Source organism: Lytechinus pictus, chromosome 10 (genome assembly GCF_037042905.1).
Source record: "Lytechinus pictus isolate F3 Inbred chromosome 10, Lp3.0, whole genome shotgun sequence".
NCBI lineage: Eukaryota > Metazoa > Echinodermata > Echinoidea > Temnopleuroida > Toxopneustidae > Lytechinus > Lytechinus pictus.
This window is the reverse complement of record NC_087254.1, coordinates 30,284,101-30,307,946: the sequence shown is the minus strand read 5'-3', so window position 1 is coordinate 30,307,946 and position 23,846 is coordinate 30,284,101. Positions and strand designations below refer to the sequence as shown.

Here is a 23,846-nt window from a genome sequence, read left to right as displayed (position 1 = left end):
TAAAATGCAATTAGTCAAAAGCTAATTTTTGGAAAACAAAGAAAAGGGACAAGAAAAAAAAAATAACACGACCGGGCTTCCGATGATTGAAATTAAAGAGCGGGAAGAAAGATGGACTGCATACAACATTGTGCTATAAGCTAGCTAAATTTTATGTAAATAAGCTACCGGGGCTTTGCCCCAGACCCCACACAGTAGGGGCTCTTCATTTATACTGAACCTCAAATTGCTCTATAACGCTTCCCGTTCACAATCACGTTCAATTACTGCACATGAGCCGGGGGGGGGGGGGGTCTTGGTTCCACACCCAAGAGAAATAAAATAAATTAAAGGAGACGAGGTATAATGAAATGAATGGAAACAATGAAATTTGTTATTTGCTGAATCTAATGGAAAAATCAATTACATAATTAGAATCTAATTTCAAAAGGCATTTTTTTTCCAGCTCAAACGCTTTGCGACTTTTTACAGATTTTTCCCACATTACTATGTTTTGCCCCTCAAAATATTTTGGTTCATTACGCAACTGGGTTGAATAAATGTGTTGTGTAAAAGCTATATCCTGTACATGCCCGCGATTTGATTAAAATAGCGGCAATCTGCGAGGTTTAAATGGCTTTGATATCAAGAAATTCCGGACCCCAACCGCACAGCACTGCGTATGTAAGGGTTGGGCTATGGTCCCAAAAAAGTTCTACAAACAAGAACAAAAAGAAAGGAGGAAAGAAAAGCAAAGGAAAAGTGTAGAATATGATTTTATTTACTGAATATAATGCCAAAAAATAGCTCAAAGTTAGATTCTTCTTTGTGTGCAGTATGTGAATTTTGTTTCATTTATTGTAAAGCGCGTAGAGAAACTTTCAGTTTTATGCGCTATATAAGGGAAGTATTATTAGTAGTATTATCATGAAAAGGTGATTTTTTTTCTCGCTGGCTTCGTTCGGGACTTATATAAAGCAGCTTTTTAGCTCATGTGCTATACTGCACCCCTCGTTTTTTTTTACACTTCACGCTACTGCCGCAGAATCCTGTTCACTTTTGGCGTACAGACCACCAAAAAAAAAAGGAATCTAAAGAGAGAAGAGTGAAAAATATTATTCTCTTCGCTTCGCTCACTTTTTTTTAAAGATAAATTATGCCCGATACGCAATATCTGGCCTTTTCAAAATAGTCGCCTCATTACACAAAATTTTTGGCTCTTGCCCCCCCCCCCCCCCTGCTACGCCGCTGACTCAAGAGCCCTTCTCTACACATGCCCATCATCCCTCCTCAGCACGTCCCCATACCAACGCACGACGTTCGCCTTTGCCAACTGGTCCTTCGCTTCTTCCAACCCTAACATCTTCATCAAGTCCTCAGTCTTCTTCCTGTCCATCAACTTCATCCCACATCACTCTCACCTTTGCTCTCTCCTTGGATCCCCATCTTATTTTTGTTCAAACACATGTCTCATTCCCATATAACATCACCGATCTTACACAACTCTTATACACCATTCCTTTCATCTTCAAAGGAATTCTTTTCCCACATAGCAGCTCTCCACATTCCCTAAACTTAACTCACCCAAACTTTGCTCTAGCTGTCACATATGCCTCACACCCACCACACCATAAATGATCATGAAAAATACATTTCCTTAAAAAAAAAAGGAGAGATTTGGATCCCTCAATATCGCCTGTACTTCTGGTGCGCATGCATGCATGACGTGTGAACGTGATGAATGAAGGATATCGCGATAGCGCAAGAACGATATCTTCCGAAGGGAGTGGCCTTTTTTGGTACTGAATCCGCCGGAGGAGAACCATATCCGCCGGCGGATTTGGTGCCTAGAACAGTATCTGCCAGGCGCAGGATCCGCCGGTACACCGGCCGAGCTAACATCTCAGAATCTCAGATCGATCAGAAAGGGTAATCCACACATCGCTTAGAAGCACTATCGTCTAACGTTAGATGTGATGTCGCTTCCGTGCAATGTGCATGCAATTTACTCTGGTGAATGACACCTTTCGAGGTATGATTTGAAGGACTGTGTGGAATTGAGGTTTTTTTTATTCCTGGTGGGAGATTATTCCAGTCTTTCTGAGATTCTGAGAATAACCTGCTTCGTCTTCGGCCTACCGTGCGGTTTGAGCGGGACCGAGGTCGATCAGCGGGTTGCCCGATGGTCGGGGGCCGGGTGGCGGCTGCATGGTCGGTGTGGTAAATCAGGGGATCATATTTGGCACTCATCCTACGAACGAGGTTATAATATAATATTTGGGTGGGATGTATGGATAAAGAAAATTCAGGGGCTTCTTTTGATGCTAAGGACAAGTTTATTAGATCATTAGAAAGGAAGATTAACATTAAGAGATAGATTGCAAAGGCCAAAGCATTATTTTTTGTGCATGTTCAATGTTGAGATTGCCATTTCACCATGCGTTACTTGTAAGTTGTAGGATGGGGGATCGGGTGTCCGGACACTTTATATTTTTGAAGCCTTCTTTTTTGTCTTAAGATTACACTAAAAATATGAATTCAAAAGTTGTAATCATCTTCTATTTTGTTCCCTATAATATTTTCTAAAATTTTGTACTAAAATTTGATGAAACTTCGCTTGTAATTTTTTCAAAATGACTTTCTAAAATTGATCGTCCGGACACACAACCTGTCCGGACACACAACAACTGGGTATACTACTACTAGGCCCTAGTTTTACTTTACTTTGTTTTTCGACAAAGCAACAAGACAGACGCATATCTCGATATGCGTCCTGACGCTTTGGGGATCAATGATTGCGGCAATTTCCCCCGTCTTTTCATAAAATTTAAAAATGAAATCAATATTGTAGAAATGTTGGAAATGAAGTTTTATTCCATTTACATGATTTTGTGGCCAGATCTTTTAGAAGGAAAGTAGAAATCTCGGCGAAAATTTCAGGATTTTTTTGCGGTACACGCACATGAATGGGACGCAATTCCTGGCTCCGTGGAGAGTAAGCACACGTTAGTGAATTATTTTTACTCTCTATAGGAGCCTCTTGACTATTAAAGCCAGGTGGCTCCATCATTCACTACCGAGTACCGTGTGCTAGAACTTCATTTCCGACATTGATACATTATTGATTTCACTTTTTAACAAATACATTAAAAAAATCCCAGAAATTTATGTAACTTACCGATGTGCCATCTTGTCCTCTTTGTTAGAAGCTAAGCTACGATGCATTATTACAGAGGGCATTAACATCATGCCGCCCATATAGAGGGCGGCAACATCATGCCGCCCTCTACATGTCGTACCTCAGCTACCAACAAAGCGGTAAGAGTAGAATATTTTTTTTCAAAATGTATATATCGTAATTATTTAAAGAAAACCTATGTCGTAATTTCAGTTCAACCTGTGCTCGAGATTTAAAATAATATTCTAGTTTGTAAACAAAGATAAAAATTATGTCTGATTTACCTTTATCAGCATTCAGGGTTGACCGACATTTCACATCATTTCCAGGAAGAGGCCCATAAGAGAAGCTTCAGTATTCAAGTGATGCTGACCACAACTGGCCACAACTATCACTAGGCAGAGAATCCTTATCACTCCTTGAATAACCCATCTCTAGCAAAAGGATCAAGTCTTCAAGAGATGCAGAGAATACTGACAATTGACCAGGCAGATGGCCAACAGTGGCTGAGCAAATATGCTGTGAGCTTTTGTAGCAATGCAGAGCACCCATCATTCGTCACATTAATTTTGAACTTCGGAGAGAATCTCAGGTGAGGTTTAGTTTGTTTCTACTGATAACGTTTATGGCAGTGCAGATCGCAGATGCTTTTATTTTGATTTCGAAGCAAATTCATTGCTGTACACCCAAACTCCTGCCCAGTGCTTACATGCATCGAAGCACAAGTCACCACAAAATAAATGTTTTTTTTAATTCAGATAGTCTTTCATTGTTGAAAAAACAAAATTACAACACTACTGTCTTCTGTTATCCAATTGCTGTTTGTATTTCGCTCATGAATCAATATTTATAAACTACCTTTGAAGAAATAATAAATAGTAGTTACACTGTTGCCATAGAGCACTCAAAGAGACTTTTGGCACTTGTATATTTTTCTGAATGAGAAAAAAGTTGATTACAGTTTTATCAAAAAAATGATAGTTCATAACTTTTAACAGAGGAACAATTTTTTTGACGTTATATTGTTAAGTGTAGTGACAAAATAATATTTTGGAAGTATATTTATTCCTATTTTATAATAGCCCCCCCCCCCCTTTTCTTGGAATTCAGGGTTAACATTTCCAGGTAGAGACCCGTAAGAGAATCTTAGCAAGTATTCAGGTGATACTGAGAACATTGATTATGGCAGCAAAGCAGAGAATCCACCATCACTCCTTGAATCATCATCTCCAGAAAAAGGGTCTTCAAGCAATGCAGAGAACATCGACCAATTGACCAGATGACCCAAAGTGGCTGAGCAAACATTTTGAGGGATTCTGATAATTTTTGTTATGGCAGCAGGACAGAGCATCCATCGTTCCTCACATTATTTTTCTAAGAGAGAATCTCAGGTAAGATTTAGTTAGTCCTTAAGGTATACTGAGAACATTTATAATGGCAATGCAGATCACAGGTAGTTAACATTTGATTTTGAAATAGAATCATTGCTATATTACCCCTAACTGAGCTGCCAATTAGTACTGATTTTCAGCATTTAGTACTGAAAAATGATGAGAATATGGATGGTTTATGCAAAATACTGATTTATAAGTTTCAATTTTATGTGTTGTCTTGAAGTATTTCTCTGAAGGTGTTGATTTCCTCACCAAAATACTGATTTTCAGGTTTTGAAGTACTGAAATGGTCTTGTTCAGGTGGACAGCTCTGCAAAATGCAGGAGTAAATACATATACAGTACATCCATCCATGCACAACTCACAAGCCACCGCAAAACAAATGTGTATTCAAATCCAAAAGGTCTTTTCTCATCGGAAATACATAATTACAACATGATTATTCAATGACTGCTAATAATGCACTCGCAAATATTTTACAGCTTACATTTTTGAAAAAGAAATAAATAGTACCTGCAGTATTAAGTCCTGAAAATACCTTTGTGCCATTCCCAGAATTATCTTATTCCTGTACACAGAAAAATTCTTGGTCACAATGATTTTTTGACATTATATCATATATTTAAGTTAGTGAAAAATGTTTTTAACAATTTGATACTTTATTTTATTTATTTTTTCATATTGTAAATTTTTTGTTTCTTTTTTTCTTGACATTCAGGATTGACAGACATCTCACATCATTTCCAGGAAGAGACCCACAAGAGAAGCTGAGAAAGTATTCAAATGATGCTGAGAATATTGATTATAGCTACATGGCAAAGATTCCATCACTCTTCGTTGTACTTTCAAAAGGAGATTGGCAAGACATCATGTCGAGAACAATGACAATGGCAGCAGAGCAGAACATCTCTTTCCTCATTTCATTCCGAGAAAGATGACTTCAAGCGATGTTTGGCAAATCTTTAATAGTAGGAGCAAGGCAGAGCAGCCATGAAATCCTTCAAAAAGAAGAATCACCCGAGAGGTTTGTCAAGTATTTCAACAGATGCAAATATAATTTTAAATGTTGGTAAAGCACAGCATCTGTAGTAAAAAAAAGGAAAAGGGATTTGCTACAGAATTTCTATTGCAGCTGATTTTTTTATGTTTTATTTTATAGATATTGTTGTTGATTTCTGTGTGTGTGTGTGTGTATTTCCAACTATGAATCTGTTGTATGGACTTGTATACTCAGATGTGACATGTTTAATTGTGTGTTAAAGTAGAACTAGAAAACCTACAATCATTATATTGGTAATTGAATACATTGCAGAGAAAAAGATTCTTTAAAAAAAAATGAGTACATGAAAAGTGGCAGCATGTATAACCCAATGATGCTAGGTCTGAAAATTGGTCTAATCCAGTAAATTGACTTTTTGATGATGATGTTTGCTAATGACTGTTATACATGCTTTAAGAAGCCCATTCATTAGTATTATAGGTCCTTTTGAGAGAACTTGGATGTCTTCTGATTATTAACAAGCTAGCTTTACTACAGCTTCATTGGGAGAAATCAAACTTCAATTGAAATATTGTGCAATAATTCCAACCAATATCCATAAACAGAAAAGAAATAAATGAATATCAATTGATAAATGTTTTGCAAAGGACCAAATAATAATAAATTGTTGAGACTAAGATTTTAAGATTATTAAAAAAAAATCTCAGAAGAGAATCAAAGAGCAAAAAAAAAAGACCCATAATCTATATTTGCACTGGGGTAAGCTCATCTAAACTACATGGGCAAACAAAGTGGATTAATTTAGGAGCCACACAGTGGGTAGTTGATCAGTCAAGACCAATGCAAAACTGGTAGATTCTATTTCCAAACTTTTTGTTTTCCTGTCTCCACATAATGAATTTAAGGACCTTACTCACTGTCCCCATTAAATAAAATGCTATCCCAAGCCCAATCAAACGGAAACCTGCCTGTAATGCAAATCATATACAATATTTGATGTTAGCTAAATAGCAGCATACTTAAGAAATTGCTTTGGATAAAACAAAAGTTTTGTTTTCACTTTGACTATCACACACAGCACGGCACTGAACATTTGAAGCAGGTGAAGCTATCACGGTCGCTGCTGGCCACTCATGGGGACAAAACCGAATAAAAAATTTTGAGAGATATATAAAATGATTACCATAAGGTTCCTGGGGAGTGTTTCATGAAGGACTTGTCAGACGTTTTATCCGACAAGTCCTGTTTTATCCGACATTTACCATAGTAACAGTGGCTCTCGGCCAATCAGAATCAAGAAAAGATGTCAGATCTGACAACTTGTCGGACAAAAATGTTGATGAAACGCTCCCCCGGTCTTTGTATGACATCCACTATTTGCCACATTATTCCTCAGGGTCTTACGAAGATGCGGGACATCAGCTATGAAGTTAACCTTGCGGTCCTTGGCAAAAGGATTCCTGGTCCAATATGCATCAGCATCGTCAGTACAGAGCGCATAGAACTTGCAGTTACTGCTAGCTCCATCAGATGTAATACTTTTCACTCTCAAACCCCAAGCCTCTAGCAACTTGACTCCTTCCCATACACAAGGGTACAATTGTTCAGAGCTCATGTTGGAGCATGGGAAGTATGCAAATGGGGCCTTCAGTCCTGAAAATATGCCCCTTACCATCAGCACAAAAACATGTGTTGCTAACTTAGTGCTTTCTCCTTTCAAATATTCTTCAAATGTTTTCTGTTCATTATTTATATTACCCAGGTCACTGAACCCCACCAACCGTCCACTGGCACTGAAAACCAAACCAGATTTGATTTTCATCTCATCCATCAGCAGACATACATTTCTCTTGAAGTCAGGCTGATTATCAAGATCTTGTTCCTTGATGATTTCTGTAAGAAGATCTTTATTGAACCCTGGAGTAGAATCTGTGAAGTGCGTGTATTTTCTGAGAGTGTTCTGATAGGGAAGATTTATGAATCCAGAATTGCGGAGGAGGTTATGAGCTGACGAGGATTTCGAATTGAGAGCAATGCACATCCTCAATAAACAAGGACGCCAACGCATTGCTGTGGGTTTTGATGTTGCAGATTTTTTTTGCTGCTCCCACAAAATCTTCTGTGGTGAATCATCTGGGAGGGATTCAAAATACTTTGCTGTTGTATTGTTACTAATAATACCAAGAAATTCCTGCGATTGATCAAGAGGAAGTTCCTCTGCATCCTGTTTGTCTCACCTGCATAGCAGAGTGAGACTATAGGCGCCGCTTTTCCGACGGCGGCGGCGGCGTCAACACCAAATCTTAACCGAAGGTTAAGTTTTTGAAATGACAGCATAACTCAGAAAGTATATGGACCTAGTTCATGAAACTTGGCCATAACGTTAATCAAGTATTACTGAACATCCTACCTGAGTTTCAGGTCACATGACCAAGGTCAAAGGTCATTTAGGGTCAATGAACTTAGACCATGTTGGGGAATCAACATCAAAATCTTAACCTAAGGTTAAGTTTTTTAAATGTCATCATAACTTAAAAAATATATGGACCTAGATCATGAAACTTGAACATAAGGTTAATCAAGTATTACTGAACATCCTGCCAGAGTTTCAAGTCACATGACCGAGGTCAAAGTTCATTTAGGGTCAATGAACTTTGGCCAAATTGGGGGTATTTGTTGAATTACCATCATAACTTTAAAAGTTTATGTATCTGATTCATGAAACTTGGACATCAGAGTAATCAAGTATCACTGAACATTCTGTGCGAGTTTCAGGTCACATGATCTAGGTCAAAGGTCATTAAAGGTCAATGAACTTTGGCCATGTTTGGGGTATTTGTTGAATTACCATCATATATCTGTAAGTGTATTGATCTAGTTCATAAAGCATATGACATAAGAGTAACCAAGTATCACTGAACATCTTGTGCGAGTTTGAGGTCACATGACCAAGGTCAAAGGTCAATGGACTTTGGCCATGTTGGGGTATTTGTTGAATTACCACCATAACTCTGTAAGTACATTGGTATAGTTCATAAAACTTGGACATAAGAGTCATCAAGTATCACTGAACATCTCATGCAAGTTTCAGGTCACATGACCAATGTCAAAAATCATTTAAGGTCATTGAACTCTGGCCATTTTAGAGGTAATTATTAGATTGCTGTCATAACTTTCAAAGTTTATAGATATAGTGTATAAAATATGGATATAGGGGTAATCAAGTATCAATGACAAGTTTTAGGTCACATGATCAAGGTCAAATGTCAATGAACGTAGTATTGTATCATATGAATGGTGTTTTTTGTTAATTATTATTTTATAGTAGTTTTCAAAGTCAGCACTGCTGCTATATTGAATCGAATGATGCAGGTGAGACAGCCAGAGGCGTTCCACTTGTTTACTGTAGATGCTATGCGTTCCTCCAAGATATTTATTTTCTTTTCCATTTTCCTTAACAAGATCTTTGACTGCCTCAGCTTATCCTTGACTTCTTCAGGTGGAAGATGACTAAATGGGGTATATCGAGAAGAAGTGGCACTGCTTGCTCTTGATCTGGTTGCAGCGGCTGCCAGCGAAGTGCGATAAATGGTGCAGGGTCCACAACGTTTTTCTCGAGTGAGTATTGGGCAAGATATATGGCGGATGGTTGAACAATCTGGGTAGTTGTGCCTGTACACACTTCTTGTTAAGAGTTTCTCCTCGCCCAGATCCGTGTATTCAGGATTCCCTAGACAAATATTCAGCGAATAAAATGTATCAACAAGTGATTGTAGGTCAATTCCAGTCAAAGTTTCACTGATGCCAGTAAAGCTGGGATGGGCAGCCGCAATGTGTCTTCCATACACATGTATGTACCATGTCTTGTCCTCTCGTATAACCAAAACTTTAGATGAGTTTCCCTCATCATCCAGTAAAACAACCAGTGTTTTTTTATTTGAAAGTTTCTGAATGTTTAGGGCTGGATACTGTGAGACAGTTTCCAGTAAGACTCAACTAGATTTCCCTCACTTGACTTAGTGCATATTACACATGAATCTCCATGTGGAGAGAATGTGTGCACGGTTACGTTCAGAGGTACAGATTTTTTCTTGTTCTGAGCATCCTTCCATCGCCTCACCTTTCTAAAGCAGCTCCCACAGAGTGATGGAGGGTGGACTTCATCATTGTCATTGGTAACGTCAATGCCCAAGGCCATCAAACTCACTGCAGTCTTGGAATAGCTGCGACCATCATGCAGTTTTTCACCACAAGCCGGCAATATTTCTGCAGCTCCTTTCTGTGTTCATCTATATAAAATCATCACAAAAAATACATGTGTCAACTGAAAACCGATTATTGCAGGTACACCTCATAGAAAAAATAAAATTAAGGACATAAAATGTAGTGTAATCTACTTTTAAAGGAAGAATCTGTCATGATATCTCAATATTATAAAATAAACTAATACTATCAATCAAAGCACCATAGACAATAGTGCAAATTTTAAAGCTGGAGGAGAGTCTTTCAACTTTTGGGCCTCTAATATTTCAGTACAATTTTTTTAAAGACTCCATATAGAGTATAGACCACAGATTTGGCAACAAAGGAGTGCGAAATCTACATGTAAAGTTTAGGTTAGATCTTCAAATGTTAATTGATAAAATTAAATCACACACAGTGACACACAATGACGTAGACTGGTTCTTTAATATTTATTTTCAAAATCTACCTTACAAAATACAATATATTTGAAAAATTTCTATGTACACCGAATTCCATTCATATTTATGATTGTGTTGTTTCAAGTGGTTTTGAAGTTGGTGGTGGATTGAGCACTCATACGTACTCACAGCCGGCAGCCAAGTCAGAGTAAAGAAATGAATGAATCAAGGAATAAGTAGATAAATAAATAAATGAATAAATAGAATAGCTAGATCTAGTCAAGAAAGGCAGTGTTTAGAAAGGGGTCCTACAACTTTTGAATGGCTTATCTTTCTCTTGTAATCACCCATTAAATGTAATAATGCACAACTCTGTGCATCTGTGCTTATTTAGAGTCACCTCTATTAGTGACCTTTGTAACTGCACACAAATTTGAACGCGTGGGGATAATCATATTTTCTCTAGCAGACGACTCTCCCCAAGCTGCCCAAGATTGACTGCGTTCGCTTGCACATATTAAAGTACGTATTTCAACGAATGGGCATCACCGGGCACTTTCCAATTGAGTTGGGTTTTGAAGAAAAAAACATGCTCTTTCCAATGAAATCAAAAAACGAAATCCGCTAATGATCGGAAAATATTTATCTAGAATTATGAAATTAATACTAAAAGTTACTGAAAATTCATAAAAATGGCCATAACTTTCCCATTTTGGGGTGAATATTGGTGAAACATGTATCGTTGGAATCGTTAGAACAAAGGGAACTCATTTTTAAGCACAGTTCATTTGCTTGTTTGCAAATAGTTACTCCACTGAATGAGGATAGTTTCGAACAGCGGCTTCGAAGCCTGTACATGACACAGCAATCGAGCTTTCGCCTCCGGTCAAATTGCAACGAGCGGTACTTTGAAGTCGTTCGTGTTGCGTAAGACATCCGGTCATTAAAACATTGGCTGAGTCTCCAGTGCTGGTAACTCCATGCCGGGATGAAGTTTGTTGAAGAAACACTGAAATGTTTCACCACTGCTGCCTGATGTTTGCAGGGGGCTCCAGTCTTCCCAGCATGACAAGAGCAGTGTCCTAGTTCCATATCGACATCGTACCCCCTGTCTTGTGAAGTCTGACTAGTTACGATGAACTGGGAGGCTGAGAGCTATAACTAAAACAAAAGTTAAAGCAATACTATTTACACCATTAAAATTTACTGCAGCTTGACATTGATTTAATGAACACTTCTACAATTACTCATTCTATATATTGGGATATAAGCTCTTTACTTACAAAATAATCTTACTAATCCCTTATCAAGTAATCAACTTGTCTCCTGACTTTTATAGTAATGTTTTCTGGATGTTTTTGTTTATGTTCTTCAAATATTTGCAGAATATCTTCAGCATCTGGTAGGTTATTACATAAGTTTTGAAAGCAAAAAGCAAAAGGTTTGGGATTAGATTTGAAATGTGGAAAAACTTTTTAATAAATTTCATATTACAGAGTGCTACATAACTTTTTAGAAGCGCTTGCCCAGTCAGGCAAGTAAATTTTCAAATAGTTCGAATATACTTGCCCAAAAATCTATTTCACTTGCCCAAAAAAAATCCTTGAAAAAAAAAGATTTACCTCTTTAAAAGAAAGTTTTGCGGTTTTATAAACCACTGACACCCTTTTCTCTCTTTTGACATGAACTGATCTACCTTGTTATTGCATTTCTTTTTCCAAAGTGATTTTATCTTGCCTGCCATGACCAAAATTTGGGTCAATATCATATCATATCGACCCTAATTTTGGTCATTCTACTGTGAGAATTTTGCTTGCCCAATTCGGGCAAGTAGTTTTGGTCTTTACTTCAAAACACTTGCCCGACTCTAACTTTTACTTGCCCCGGGCAAGTGCTTATGTAGCACCCTGTATTAAATCATACATGATATGTAGTATAGACATCCAAAACCTTCCACAAAAAGACAGGTTTCCTAAATGTTGAAATCGCTAAATGTACAAGTAACTAAATTAATTTTTTTTTTAGAAAGTTCAGAAAGCATGCCATTTGATTGTTAGCTGGGTATGCACCTCTGTTTTGGGGGTGATTCCTGCTTTTTTTAGGAGGTCTTCTACTTTCATTACCTGTCTGATGTCCTGGAGCTTGATTGATTTCTCCTGGGGCATATACCTAGAGGGGATCACATTCTGCAGGTGTCCATTGGCTACATCATTCAGCCTCTGTTGGTAGTTATCATCCAGAAAGGTGGACATATAGTCTGCCAGCTGGGGAATGCTGAACGCCTTTGTCCTTTCCAGGATCTTATCCTTCAGGACATGCATGGCTGCCTCGCAAAAATTGTTGGTGTTATTACCACGCACCTGGAGGTCAAGTCGACAAGTAATTGCCCACTTCTCCTTCCTCCCATAGTAACCAGTGAGATGCTCTTTGAATTTGCTGTTTAAGTGAAAAAGTGGCAATCAGTATACACATAATGTTAAACATCTCAACTGTTTCTTGGTCTTAAAACATATTTGCTTAAGGCCTAGACAAATTAAATCTTTCCAGTCAAACTCTTTTATTCGTTGATCTGAAAGACTATTTGAAATATGTATTTTGAAATCATCTTCTATAAGAAACAATTTACCATTATTGAATTTATCATCATTGGATTTATATTATGCAATATTGCAATAGTCATCATTTTATGCAGTTTCAAATATCCCAGGCTATTGAGGATTATCATACATATAGACTCCTTTATTATATGGGCATTACATGATAATATAATGGGGGACCCTCTTCCGTAATCTCATTACATGCATGCTCAGTAATAGAGCAATGAAGTTAACTCACTCGGACAGGGTTGTGTCTTGAAGACTCTCCTGGTACAGTTCCTCAAGCTCCTCAGTACAGGCGTAGATGAGGCGCTTTAGATATGTTGGAGGTGGTTGGGTCGCTGCTCCTTGGGGATTTGGTTTTTGCCATTCCACAACCACCTCCACGTGGCTTGGGGAACGTGGAACACGCAAAGGAGAGTCTGACTGGCAGGGAAAACGTGACTGAGGGAATTCTGTTCCGATGCAGAGTCGTCGGTCATGAAGAGAGCTGGCCCTTGGACTCCTCTTACTCCGAAACTCTTCTGGGGAAGGAGAGAGCGGTACAGCTTGAGGGCTGCCTCAATCACCCCCTCTGCTTCACTAGAGGTGATGAGCACCCCCATATGAAGGCCACCTGCACAACTATGCGTCAGCAGCAAGAAGATGCTACAGCCATACCTGTCCATGTTCGATGAGGTATCGATGAATACCAGCTCTGACGCATGTTTCACTTCTTCGTAGACCCTCTTCATTAGCGGAGTGCATATAGCCATCACAACTTTGTTGTCGCTTGTTATATCAAGCGCCATGCACTCCGAGCCCGCTCGAGTGTTGTAATGAGAGATGTACGTTCTAAGGCTATGCAGCATCCTCTCACCAGTTGACTCCCCAAACTCTTCTTGAAATACCTTGCGGTACAATCTGGAAAGGACAAAATATAATAATCAATTAGTCTAGATGCCAAAATTCAAATCCAAATGTTGTCTTCCTGTACGTAAGCAAGTTTTTCTGTTGAAAATCTCGTAAATAAAACACTTTTAAAGAATTTCCTTTATGATTATTCAGAGTTCTTTATTTTGCAGAATGATTGCTGCTATAAAAATTCTTATCATTATTATCATTATTATTATTATTGTTGTTATTACCATTATTATCATTACTATTACTGATACAATTAAATGAAATCAGTATTTGGCAACAAAAAAAGGTATGTTGCTTTCACAAGTACAAAATTTGAATATTTAAGCAAAAGTTTCCGAATGCGGAAACTGTGGGCATAATCCATTAAAAAAATTATAAATGGTAAAACACAGGCAGAAGTCAGTCAAAGCGCATACAAGTATGCTTTTTTCAAGCCAGTGTTCGATTGATTCTTCAAACGTATCTGACATTTTCTCACAAAATCCCTGTTTTTCTGCATTTTACCGTTGGTTGGCAACATAACAAGTTTTCTGGGGGCCTTATTATAATGGAAAGATAATAGTCATGTTAATCTACCGCATTTGAAGGTGTAACACATTACCCACCACTATATTAACAAACAAACCTCTGCAATATATGACATGTTATGATATCCTAACTTACAGTTTACTGGTAAATTAAAATCCTAATACATTCAAGCAGGGATAGGTGGTCTAATTTGCATCATAGTCAAGCTGTGCAATTCATGATTTTTTTTGGTTATTATTTCACTCTAGTGTAGATGGTACGATCAATTCAAAATCAAATTCAAATTAATGTTAATTTGCATAATATGCAAATTATAGTATACTGCTTTTCCCATGCTTGAAAATTTTAGGACTTATAATAAGTTACGAGATCATAACAAGTACATTGTAATATTCCTGTGGAGTTTCTATTGTTGCAATATTGATGTGCCAAAACCTTTCCTGAATAAATAAAACATTTAATAATGTAGATTGGGGTGGGGGGTGGGAGCTATTTTGGCCCTCCTTCAGATCTCAACAAATTTACCGACCCACTCAAAAATTGTTACAGGCGTAAAACACATCAAGACGAGTAAGAATTAAAAGAAAAAACATCATTATTTTTTTAAATAGTTAATCACGTTTTTAAATACGTACATTTTTTACGATTATAGGGGAAAAAAAATTAGATTTTCATCTAAATTCATGGGAATTTCATGGATATTTAGTTATTTTCTTCAGGTTTTCTCTAAAAATAATGTCAAATTATGTAATTCATCATTCATATTCATGTCATTCAGTCTAATAGGAATATTACTAATTTGCATAAATTATGCAAATATTCTTTTGTATTTCTTTGTTTTTATTCTTATGTATTTTAAGGGTTTTTTTTTTTTTATGAAGAATTCAGGTCTGAAGTTTATAAAATAAACTAATAGCATAGACAGATCCAATTCTGATTCATTAACACTCACCGGTGGGCGAACTGCACATCAGGACATACAGCCCTATCAGCTGCCTTCAACAGGTAGTTGGCCCCATGCTTCAACTGAAGCTCGTATTTCATCATGTCTATGGCCTGAGTAGGGCCATATTTCCTTTTGAAGAGGGAGATCAGTTTTTCTTTTGCCTCCTCCGAGACATCCCGGAACTTCAGGGCGTCTGCACTCATAATTGGGTGATTATGCATGTATGATAACCTCATCTCAGCTGGGTACAGTGGGAGGTGGCAATTTGTGCGCATTTCAATTACTTTACCATTGTGACGTAATTGTAAGCGCACTGATCCAGCGTTGTCTTTATTATGACGTATATTGTAGGTATGCGTATCATTTCAGGTTTTTGCATCGGCTCGCGGTTCTGAACCGCGAGCTGTAACAACGTGTAAACGCAATCCAAATGCCGATTCTGCATCGGCATTTGGTTCAGAACCAATTAAGAGTAATCGAGTATCACTGAACATCCTGTACGAGTTTCAGGTCACATGACCATGGTCAAAGGTCATTTAAGGTCAATGAACTTTGGCCGTGTTGGGGGTATTTGTTGAATTACCATCCTAACTCTGAAGTTTACGGATCTATTTCATAAAACTTGGGATATAAGAGTAATCAAGTATCACTGAACATCCCCTGTGAGTTTCAGGTCACAAAACCAAGGTCAAAGGTCAGTTAAGGTCAATAAACTTAGGCCATGTTGGAGTAATTGTTGAATTGCCATCATAACTTTGAAAGTTTATGGATAGAGTGAATGAAAAGTCGACATGGGTGTAGTTGACAAGTCTAAAGTCACCGTTCAAATATCATCTATGGTCAATGAACGTGGTATTATGTCATTATATGAATGGTGTTTTTGTGAATGATTATCTTATAGTAGTTTTTAAAGTTAGCACTGCTGCTATATTAAATCGCGTAATGCAGGCGAGACGGCCAGAGGCGTTCCACTTGTTATTATTATTATTCTTTATTCGCACTTCAAACAACAAAAAAAACATAGATTTTTCGTAAATGTTTACATCTTTTTGCAGCTACAAATTCCTGATGTTTGAAATGGTTTCTTATGTCCATATTTACTACAAATGCGGTTCAATGATGAACAAAGACATATAGCATGGACTGTCAGTCAGTCTTTTTGTTTATGCTCTTATATTTCTGGCAGCCTTTGTTTTTGAGCTGCTGTGTAGACATATTTATTGTGATAGACACTTCTTTCAGCTGTTTTGTTAATAGGTGGTACTGGTACCCTTTTTGGTTTGTGCCAGTCTCACTTTATGTCACCCAGTAACCAGTCCTTGGGTCAAATTAGAAATTTAACCTTTCTTGTGCCTTCAGCATAATATTTGATGTAACACTATTTAGTAATCCTTTACCCCATTTTCCACTTCAATAGATAAATATCAGTAGGTTGTTACCTCTGGGCTTGGTTTACCGAGGTGTGATAAAATTTGAAATAGTTGTAGGTCATTCCCACACTTGTTGGTAAGGCTGGTGAGATTGAAGCATTGTTTGAAGGCTATGAAAGCCTCTAGGATAGAATGAATCGGTTGGTACCAAAATGCTAAGTATGTCATTGGTATTTTAACTACATGACTGCATGGATGAGTGACTTATTGCTCATTTAATAATCTATATCCTTACTGTAGGTTTGATGATATAGAAACCTTTCCTCCCTGGGTTTTTCAGATAGGGCAACTTCTGCGTGGTCAGTTTAACTAATTATCGTGGTTAATTCTAGTAGTGGTTCTGACCAAAGAACCTGTTTTGTCGATCAAACAACCACGAAACGTGGTTAAATCATTTTGACCACGTAAAACCACACATTTTTTAGAGTGGACGGTAGATCATGTTCAGACATAATGTAGTAAACTGTTAAAAACATTCCATGTTCAACACAAAGCAGTAAATGTCCTTTGTTAGTGACTTATATGATCTTTTAAATTAAGAGAACCTGTAGGATAGGGGAACAGGCAGCATCAGTAAAATAACAGTATGATAAACTATGGAATCTTTGAAGTACGTTCATCTCCACATATAACAAAATATATCTTACAGTATAAACGATACATCTTTAGCACAGCTGCTTATCGAGGAATACAATAGTACTTTTCCTTGAAAATAAAAAAACTTATCTATTTGAACAAATATCTGTTTTATGGATAATCTTATCTCTCTACCCTAAGTTTTGGTCCATTCTCAAAGGACACCACCTGAGAAAGGAAAATTGAAAGAACAAGGAAAAAGAGAAAAAGCAACAGTTAAGAATAATAGTCTATAGTGCGAAAGAGAAAGGGAAGCATAACAATATATCTGATGTCCTTTTGACTTAGGAGGCGAACGCGTAGAAATGGGGACCAAGCAGTATCAGTACAATATCAGTACAAAATAATGTTCAATTGTTACATACCTAATCTCTCTGATTCTCATTCTTTTGATGGAGAATACAGTTTGAAAAAAATATCAGAAAAAATGGGCATTTCACTGTTTTTTTAACTTTCTGTTGTTTCTGTTTAGGTCCATCATTTTTTCCCTTATGTAGGTCTTGTACTTGCTCATTTCCTTTAGTCTTTTCCCAGGAGAAAGAGGCTGAGTGAGAAGATGGTTTGAGAAGCAGTCTGAAGAATAGAAAATACAACATAGTATTAACAATCATTTACACAAAGTTCCACACTAGCTTTTTTCTTGGTGGCCCGATACGTTCACCCAAATCATCAATTTCATATTCTTAGGGGCCCGCAAAGCAAATTTGGTGACCCTAAAAGAATAGAAAACATTACAAATATAAAAACTTTGGTTGCCAGATTAGACCACCAAATGTAGGCCTTTACAGAATATTGGTGGCCCGACTCGCAATTTTGGTTGTGCCAGGCCACTGTAATGTCGAGCCCTGACCATGAAAAACATTGCTGATATAACTGAAGATTCAAAGACTGAGTGATTTTTGGTGAAAGCAAATTAGAAACTTAATTCTACATACATGTATAATGCTATAAGAATAGAGTTGGTACAGGCGTTATGCCAGGGTCTTCACATTTTTTTTTTAAACTGGGCCAATTGAAGGGAACAGTATATGGAATTCATATTTGAATATATAATTGAATACCTAGAAACTTCAGTTGTGCAGCTTAAAGGGATGGTTCAGGCTGAAAGTATTTATAGCTTAATAAATAAGAGTAGAATTCACTGAGCAAATTGCCGAAAATTTCATCAAAATCGGATAACAAATAACAAAGTTATTGAATTTTAAAGTTTAGCAATATTTTGTGAAAACATTGCTACAGTGTTTACACAACATGAATTCTTTACTAGACATGAACTTTGATGACACATAATTTGGACAACTGGCAGAAACATATCAAAGTGAGTTTGCAATGGGTTTGCTGATGCAGGAGGGGTAGGAGCAGGGGGTCTTCCACTTCTGTTTTTTTTGCTGGCCTACCACCTTTTGATCAGAATACAATAAGATAGCGGCTGTCCCAAGATTCGTTCCGCTTGTGCCTTGCCCAATCATTTTTTTTACGTTTTGGATTTAGGATGGACAGTAGGAATGTGGAGTATTGAATAACACTTCTTTAAAAATTCTTTGGGGCGACCAAGAGGGTCATCGTTTGAAAAATCATAATCAGAATGCCACAGATGTTTATAGTTTGATACAGGAAAAAATGTACCAACAACCTTGCATCCACAAAATCTACATATTGAGCAAAATTTCTCTATGTCTGTCCAGACCACTCATGATTACTCACACGATAGACACAACCAAACAATACACATACGACACGTCACCCACGTGTAAATGTAAACAAAACTGACCCCGGAGTGACCCTACTTAGAATGAACATTTGAAATTAAGAAAAATGGGACAAAAATATGCAAAAAAAATTACCCTTGTCTTTAATACTCTGAAAAGGTAAAAACACAGACAGAACAGAATAACTCCAATGTACAAGTAACAAAGTTTTATGATGATAAGAATAAATGAACTTGAAATTCATCTTAGAATTAGATCTTTCCCCTCATACATGAATGAGACATCCAGTGTATGAAGGGATTATTTGTTTATAGGGAGCTTGTCACTTAAAATGAGCCCGGATAGACCTGGGAAGAATTCATCGCTTGGGCTGAACTTTTAGCCAATCATTTCTTTCCACTCCCTTTTTCTTTGATGAGGGCAGCTTGTCAAAGCATCCCTAGCATTTAGTTACTTCAAAATTACTTTACTGCTAAAGCCAATGACTGCCATCTCAAGTTGATACTTGGCCTTGACGAAATTCTGAAGGATTTCCACTTTGATTTATACTGAACTCGTTGAGATTCTGGTGAATAATTATTGCTTTACAGAAGGGTTGGGGGGGATTTCATGATACACAGATGAAACAATTTGTCTACTGACCTCACCTCTCAGTTTCCTCACTGCCTTTGTCAGGTTTATTTCTCTCGTTCTCAGAAAGATACTCTGTCGCCTCTCCATTTCCATTTATCATTCACCTCAAGTCTCTTTGTCCCCCCTCCTCTCCCTTTTTTCATTTTCTCTTGGACAAATTACAAGATTAAGATATGGTACAAACAAACTTTATTTCTCAATTCTATCAATTTTACCAGAAAATAAATAATTAGATTTCACATATTGCAAAACGTGATACTCCCATTAACAGCCATACCCTATACCAGGTAAAACATTTACTGCAATAACCCTATTTTGAAAGACTAAATCCCTGCTGTAGACTTGAGCACTTTGTCAACCTCCTCGGCAAAATTAATTAATGGATGCATTTTGTAAAAAATTTGCCATTAATGATTTAACATCTTCAGGTATCAGGTCTTGACGTAGTGCCTTCAGTCGATCATTAAACTGAGGCATTATAGCTCTTCGGTCTATTATGGTAGATTTTACAGTCATTATCTCTTTGTCGACCTCCTGCTCATTCTGGTGGATTTGCCCAAGTGCAGCTACAATGTCCTTTATTTTTATTTTGTATGCTTTGAATACAGCATCATTATCGCCAGAAGCCATTTCCAACATTGCTAATGTACGAGATGTTCCATCGGGGAGAGTAACCTGAAAATTTTGATATTTTCTATGGTGTTTTGTTGTGCCGTCACCATGTACATGTATACAGTTCCCAATTGCCTCCTTTGGGTCTGTAGTTTTCATCGCTAAAGACTTCTGCTAGCGCTGTCACAGTCTTTTCTGCTGTCCTAGATTGCATCATCACATATTCATAATACCTGCTGTAGTGGTCGATGATCACCAGAATGGATTCACGAGATGGTGAAAGATAATGCTGTTCTCGCCCTTATAAGATGTGTTCCATCAGTCCACTTCTGAATGTGATCTGTGTCCTAATGCAGTGACAATGAAAATAAATGCATTATCGATGGTGTAGTGCTTTCCATGCAAACTTCTTTTCTTTTTGGGGTTAGATTGCTACACCAATTTTCTGAATATACTAAGAATATGCAGCAATAAGTTTACTAGCATAACTAGATTATACTGTAGTCTTAGTCATAATATCTTTAATTTCTCTCTTTTAATGTGGCAAGGATTTGTAATTTGTTTGCATTTAACAACAAGTCTGACTTGAGAATGATATGTGAAATTGAGATTTCAATCGTTGGATCTAAGGTTTGACTTTCATTTAAGAAACTATGTTGCTAGATAGCATGAATGGCTTGTCATATCTAGAAAGGAGTTCCTCCTGCTTCTCCTTTTAATATAGATAGAGGGAGGAATTGGGGAGGACACATGCATCATGGCAACGGCCTTGCCAGCCAACCATCATGTCAGTAAATCTGTATTTGTGATCACAAACTGATTGCAAAATTATTGATTACCAGCCTTTTCTGTTGTAGTAGTCTACTGGATAATTGGAAGGACTAATATTTTTACCAGTAGAAGTCCATCGCCCTCTCATATCCGATCCTCTCCATTTTGGGAGATTTGCTGCTAGCTTCTTCATCCATAACTGCAGATGTATAGAGGATTTTCTTTGTTGCCTCGTCGCACAGGGAATATGTATGAAATGTGGCACTGTATTCTGGGGAGTTAGACCGCCCATTGCCAGATAGTATGACTCGCTTGTCATATCTAGAAAGGAGTTCCTCCTGCTTTTCCTTGTAATATAGGTAGAGGGATGAATCGGGGGGGGGGGGGGGGGGGACACATGCATCATGGCAACGGCCTTGCCAGCCAACCATCATGTCAGTAAATCTGTATTTGTGATCACAAACTGATTGCAAAATTATTGATTACCAGCCTTTTCTGTTGTAGTAGTCTACTGGATAATTGGAAGGACTAATATTTTTACCAGTAGAAGTCCATCGCCCTCTCATATCCGATCCTCTCCATTTTGGGAGATTTGCTGCTAGCTTCTTCATCCATAACTGCAGATGTATAGAGGATTTTCTTTGTTGCCTCGTCGCACAGGGAATACGTATGAAATGTGGCACTGTATTCTGGGGAGTTAGACCGCCCATTGCCAGATAGTATGACTCGCTTGTCATATCTAGAAAGGAGTTCCTCCTGCTTTTCCTTGTAATATAGGTAGAGGGATGAATCGGGGGGGGGGGGGGGACACATGCATCATGGCAACGGCCTTGCCAGCCAACCATCATGTCAGTAAATCAGGGGAGCGTTTCATGAAAGGACTTGTCGGACGTTTTATCCGACAAGTCCTGTTTTATCCGACAGTTACTATAGTAACAGTGCTTCTCAACCAATCAGAATCCAGGAAAGTTGTCAGATCTGACAACTTGTCGGACGAAAATATTGATGAAACGCCCCCCTGTATTTGTGATCACAAACTGATTGCAAAATTATTGATTACCAGCCTTTTCTGTTGTAGTAGTCTACTGGATAATTGGAAGGACTAAAAATTTTACCAGTCAAAGTCCATCGCCCTCTCATATCCGATCCTCTCCATTTTGGGAGATTTGCTGCTAGCTTCTTCAACCATAACTGCAGATGTATAGAGGATTTTCTTTGTTGCCTCGTCGCACAGGGAATACGTATGAAATGTGGCACTGTATTCTAGGGAGTTAGACCGCCCATTGCCAGATAGTATGACTCGCTTGTTATATCTAGAAAGATCACAAACTGCTTGCAAAATTATTGATTGCCAGCCTTTCTGTCGTAGTAGTCTGCTGGATAATTGAAAGGACTAATTTTTATGGGGATGTGGGTGCCATCTACAGCACCAGCAACTACATCTTATAATTCACAAACAACAAGCCTGTTGTCTCTACAAATTAAATTAATTACATCTGGGGTGTTTATAACGATTTAACAATTTAGGCCGCATCAATTATATGCGGTTCCAAGGCTATAAGTATTGAGATGGGGGTTACGTTTTTCTTTTTTCACATCTTAAGGCCTCTACAGAAAGTTTGAATAAAATCATCACCTTTTCATGTATTCTCTGGCATAGGTGAAAATGGCAACCTTTCACTTCCACGTTTGGAAGTGCATGTTGAAATGCATTCCTTGCAGCGACTTCAAAATCGATGGTCACTCTGGCTGGATTGAGTTGAATGTCGCATTCCAGTAGAACAGCAAGAACCGTCCTATACATGGCTTGTGTCTTGTTAGCAACGAGGGCATAAACAAGCGGGACAACATGGCTCTCATACATGGCATGGATTCTCCACAACTGGAATATATGTTTGGTACAACTTTAAAAGTACCATCAGCAAACCATGACTCGGCATTGCCTAGGACCTGGAGAGGAGAAAGGGGAGATAAAGAAATACATGTTTCTGGAGGTAGTCTTGTAATCTGCTTAGGAATGAAACCCGTATTTTTCCAAACTTTCCTTTAATAGAACAATAATTTGTGCTTCATTATTTGAAACTGATATTAGGTAGCGTTTACTGCAAGAAGTATTTAACCAACATTGCTTAAAATAATAAACTATTCCACTTCAATTTCTTATCAAAAATAAATTTCTGAAAACCTGTTATTAAACGAAAATAGTTTTGTTTCTGCTTTCAGGAAACACAACATGATAAAAAGTTTTCTTGGATGTTCCTATAAAGTGCTTCACCTGAAAATTATCATTAAGTCGTCACATTCTGTTTCAAGTTATATTATGAGTCAGAATCAAACAGTAGTAACACGGCTTCTGTATAGTCAAGAGAGAGTAGCATTTAATAAGTAAACGTTTGTAGCGCCCTCTTTTGGCAGGATCATTACATGCTCCTCAAATCTCATAAACATGCAGGTATTGTAACATCCTCCCTTCTTTGAGCTTTGTGCTAGAGAGAATGTATATAATTGAAAAAAAATCAATGATAAACCAAGCAATTAAATGTATGTAAATATTTACAAAATATAAAACCAAAATACCAGTTTATGAGACTTTCACATTTTTGTAGTTGCACAAAAATAATACTTGCAAAAAAGAATAATTGAGTTAAAAACAGTTCTTTCAGTTGCAAACAAAATGTTTTAAAAGTCCAGGTTAAATTGTCCAGGTTAATTTCACAAAATAAAAAGAGTCCAGATAGATGAGTTGATAAATGAGTTGCTTGTTGCTTCAGTTCTGACTTCAAAATTCGCTTGAGTTAAAAAAAAAGCAAAAAACTTGTTTAAGAAATGTTAGTGTTCAGTTTATTTATTTCAGCATTCACTTTCTTTCCTTCTTTGGTTTAAATGT

At 37.5% G+C, this 23,846-nt stretch overlaps 2 protein-coding genes and 1 long non-coding RNA gene across 4 annotated transcripts; 1 reads left to right on the top strand and 2 right to left on the bottom strand.

Annotated features, from left to right (window-relative positions):
• The first annotated feature begins 1,897 nt into the window (after nucleotides 1-1,897).
• On the top strand, nucleotides 1,898-6,451 carry LOC135155724 (uncharacterized). Of its 2 annotated transcripts, none has more exons than XR_010294912.1 (4): nucleotides 1,898-2,011; nucleotides 3,451-3,749; nucleotides 4,268-4,548; nucleotides 5,270-6,451. It is a non-coding gene; the product is annotated as an uncharacterized LOC135155724 (long non-coding RNA). The 2 variants fall into 2 exon arrangements; XR_010294913.1 differs by lacking the exon at nucleotides 1,898-2,011 and adding an exon at nucleotides 2,099-2,199.
• A 406-nt stretch (nucleotides 6,452-6,857) lies between these two features.
• Nucleotides 6,858-9,749, bottom strand: LOC135155820 (uncharacterized). Its single transcript, XM_064106089.1, has 2 exons — nucleotides 9,563-9,749; nucleotides 6,858-7,684 (listed from the first exon to the last, which is right to left on the bottom strand). Exons 1-2 carry the CDS (start codon nucleotides 9,747-9,749, stop codon nucleotides 6,858-6,860), a joined length of 1,014 nt encoding a protein of 337 aa, XP_063962159.1.
• Nucleotides 9,750-9,836: 87 nt separating this feature from the next.
• LOC129277934 (uncharacterized) lies at nucleotides 9,837-15,411 on the bottom strand. Its single transcript, XM_064106088.1, has 5 exons — nucleotides 15,175-15,411; nucleotides 13,110-13,694; nucleotides 12,318-12,630; nucleotides 11,102-11,349; nucleotides 9,837-9,840 (listed from the first exon to the last, which is right to left on the bottom strand). Exons 1-5 carry the CDS (start codon nucleotides 15,402-15,404, stop codon nucleotides 9,837-9,839), a joined length of 1,380 nt encoding a protein of 459 aa, XP_063962158.1. The 5' UTR covers nucleotides 15,405-15,411.
• Between the last annotated feature and the right edge of the window lie 8,435 nt (nucleotides 15,412-23,846).

What these genes read in the sequence shown, in the direction of transcription:
- LOC135155820 (XM_064106089.1), bottom strand. Translation starts at nt 9,749, where the DNA reads ATGGCCTTGGGCATTGACGTTACCAATGACAATGATGAAGTCCACCCT. An exon ending in TGTAATATGCACTAAGTCAA is followed by an intron (nt 7,685 to 9,562) that starts GTGAGGGAAATC and finishes AATCCCTCCCAG; the next exon opens with ATGATTCACCACAGAAGATT.
- LOC129277934 (XM_064106088.1), bottom strand. Translation starts at nt 15,404, where the DNA reads ATGAGGTTATCATACATGCATAATCACCCAATTATGAGTGCAGACGCC. An exon ending in GATGTGCAGTTCGCCCACCG is followed by an intron (nt 13,695 to 15,174) that starts GTGAGTGTTAAT and finishes TGTCCTTTCCAG; the next exon opens with ATTGTACCGCAAGGTATTTC. An exon ending in AGCTCCAGGACATCAGACAG is followed by an intron (nt 11,350 to 12,317) that starts GTAATGAAAGTA and finishes TTTTAGTTATAG; the next exon opens with CTCTCAGCCTCCCAGTTCAT.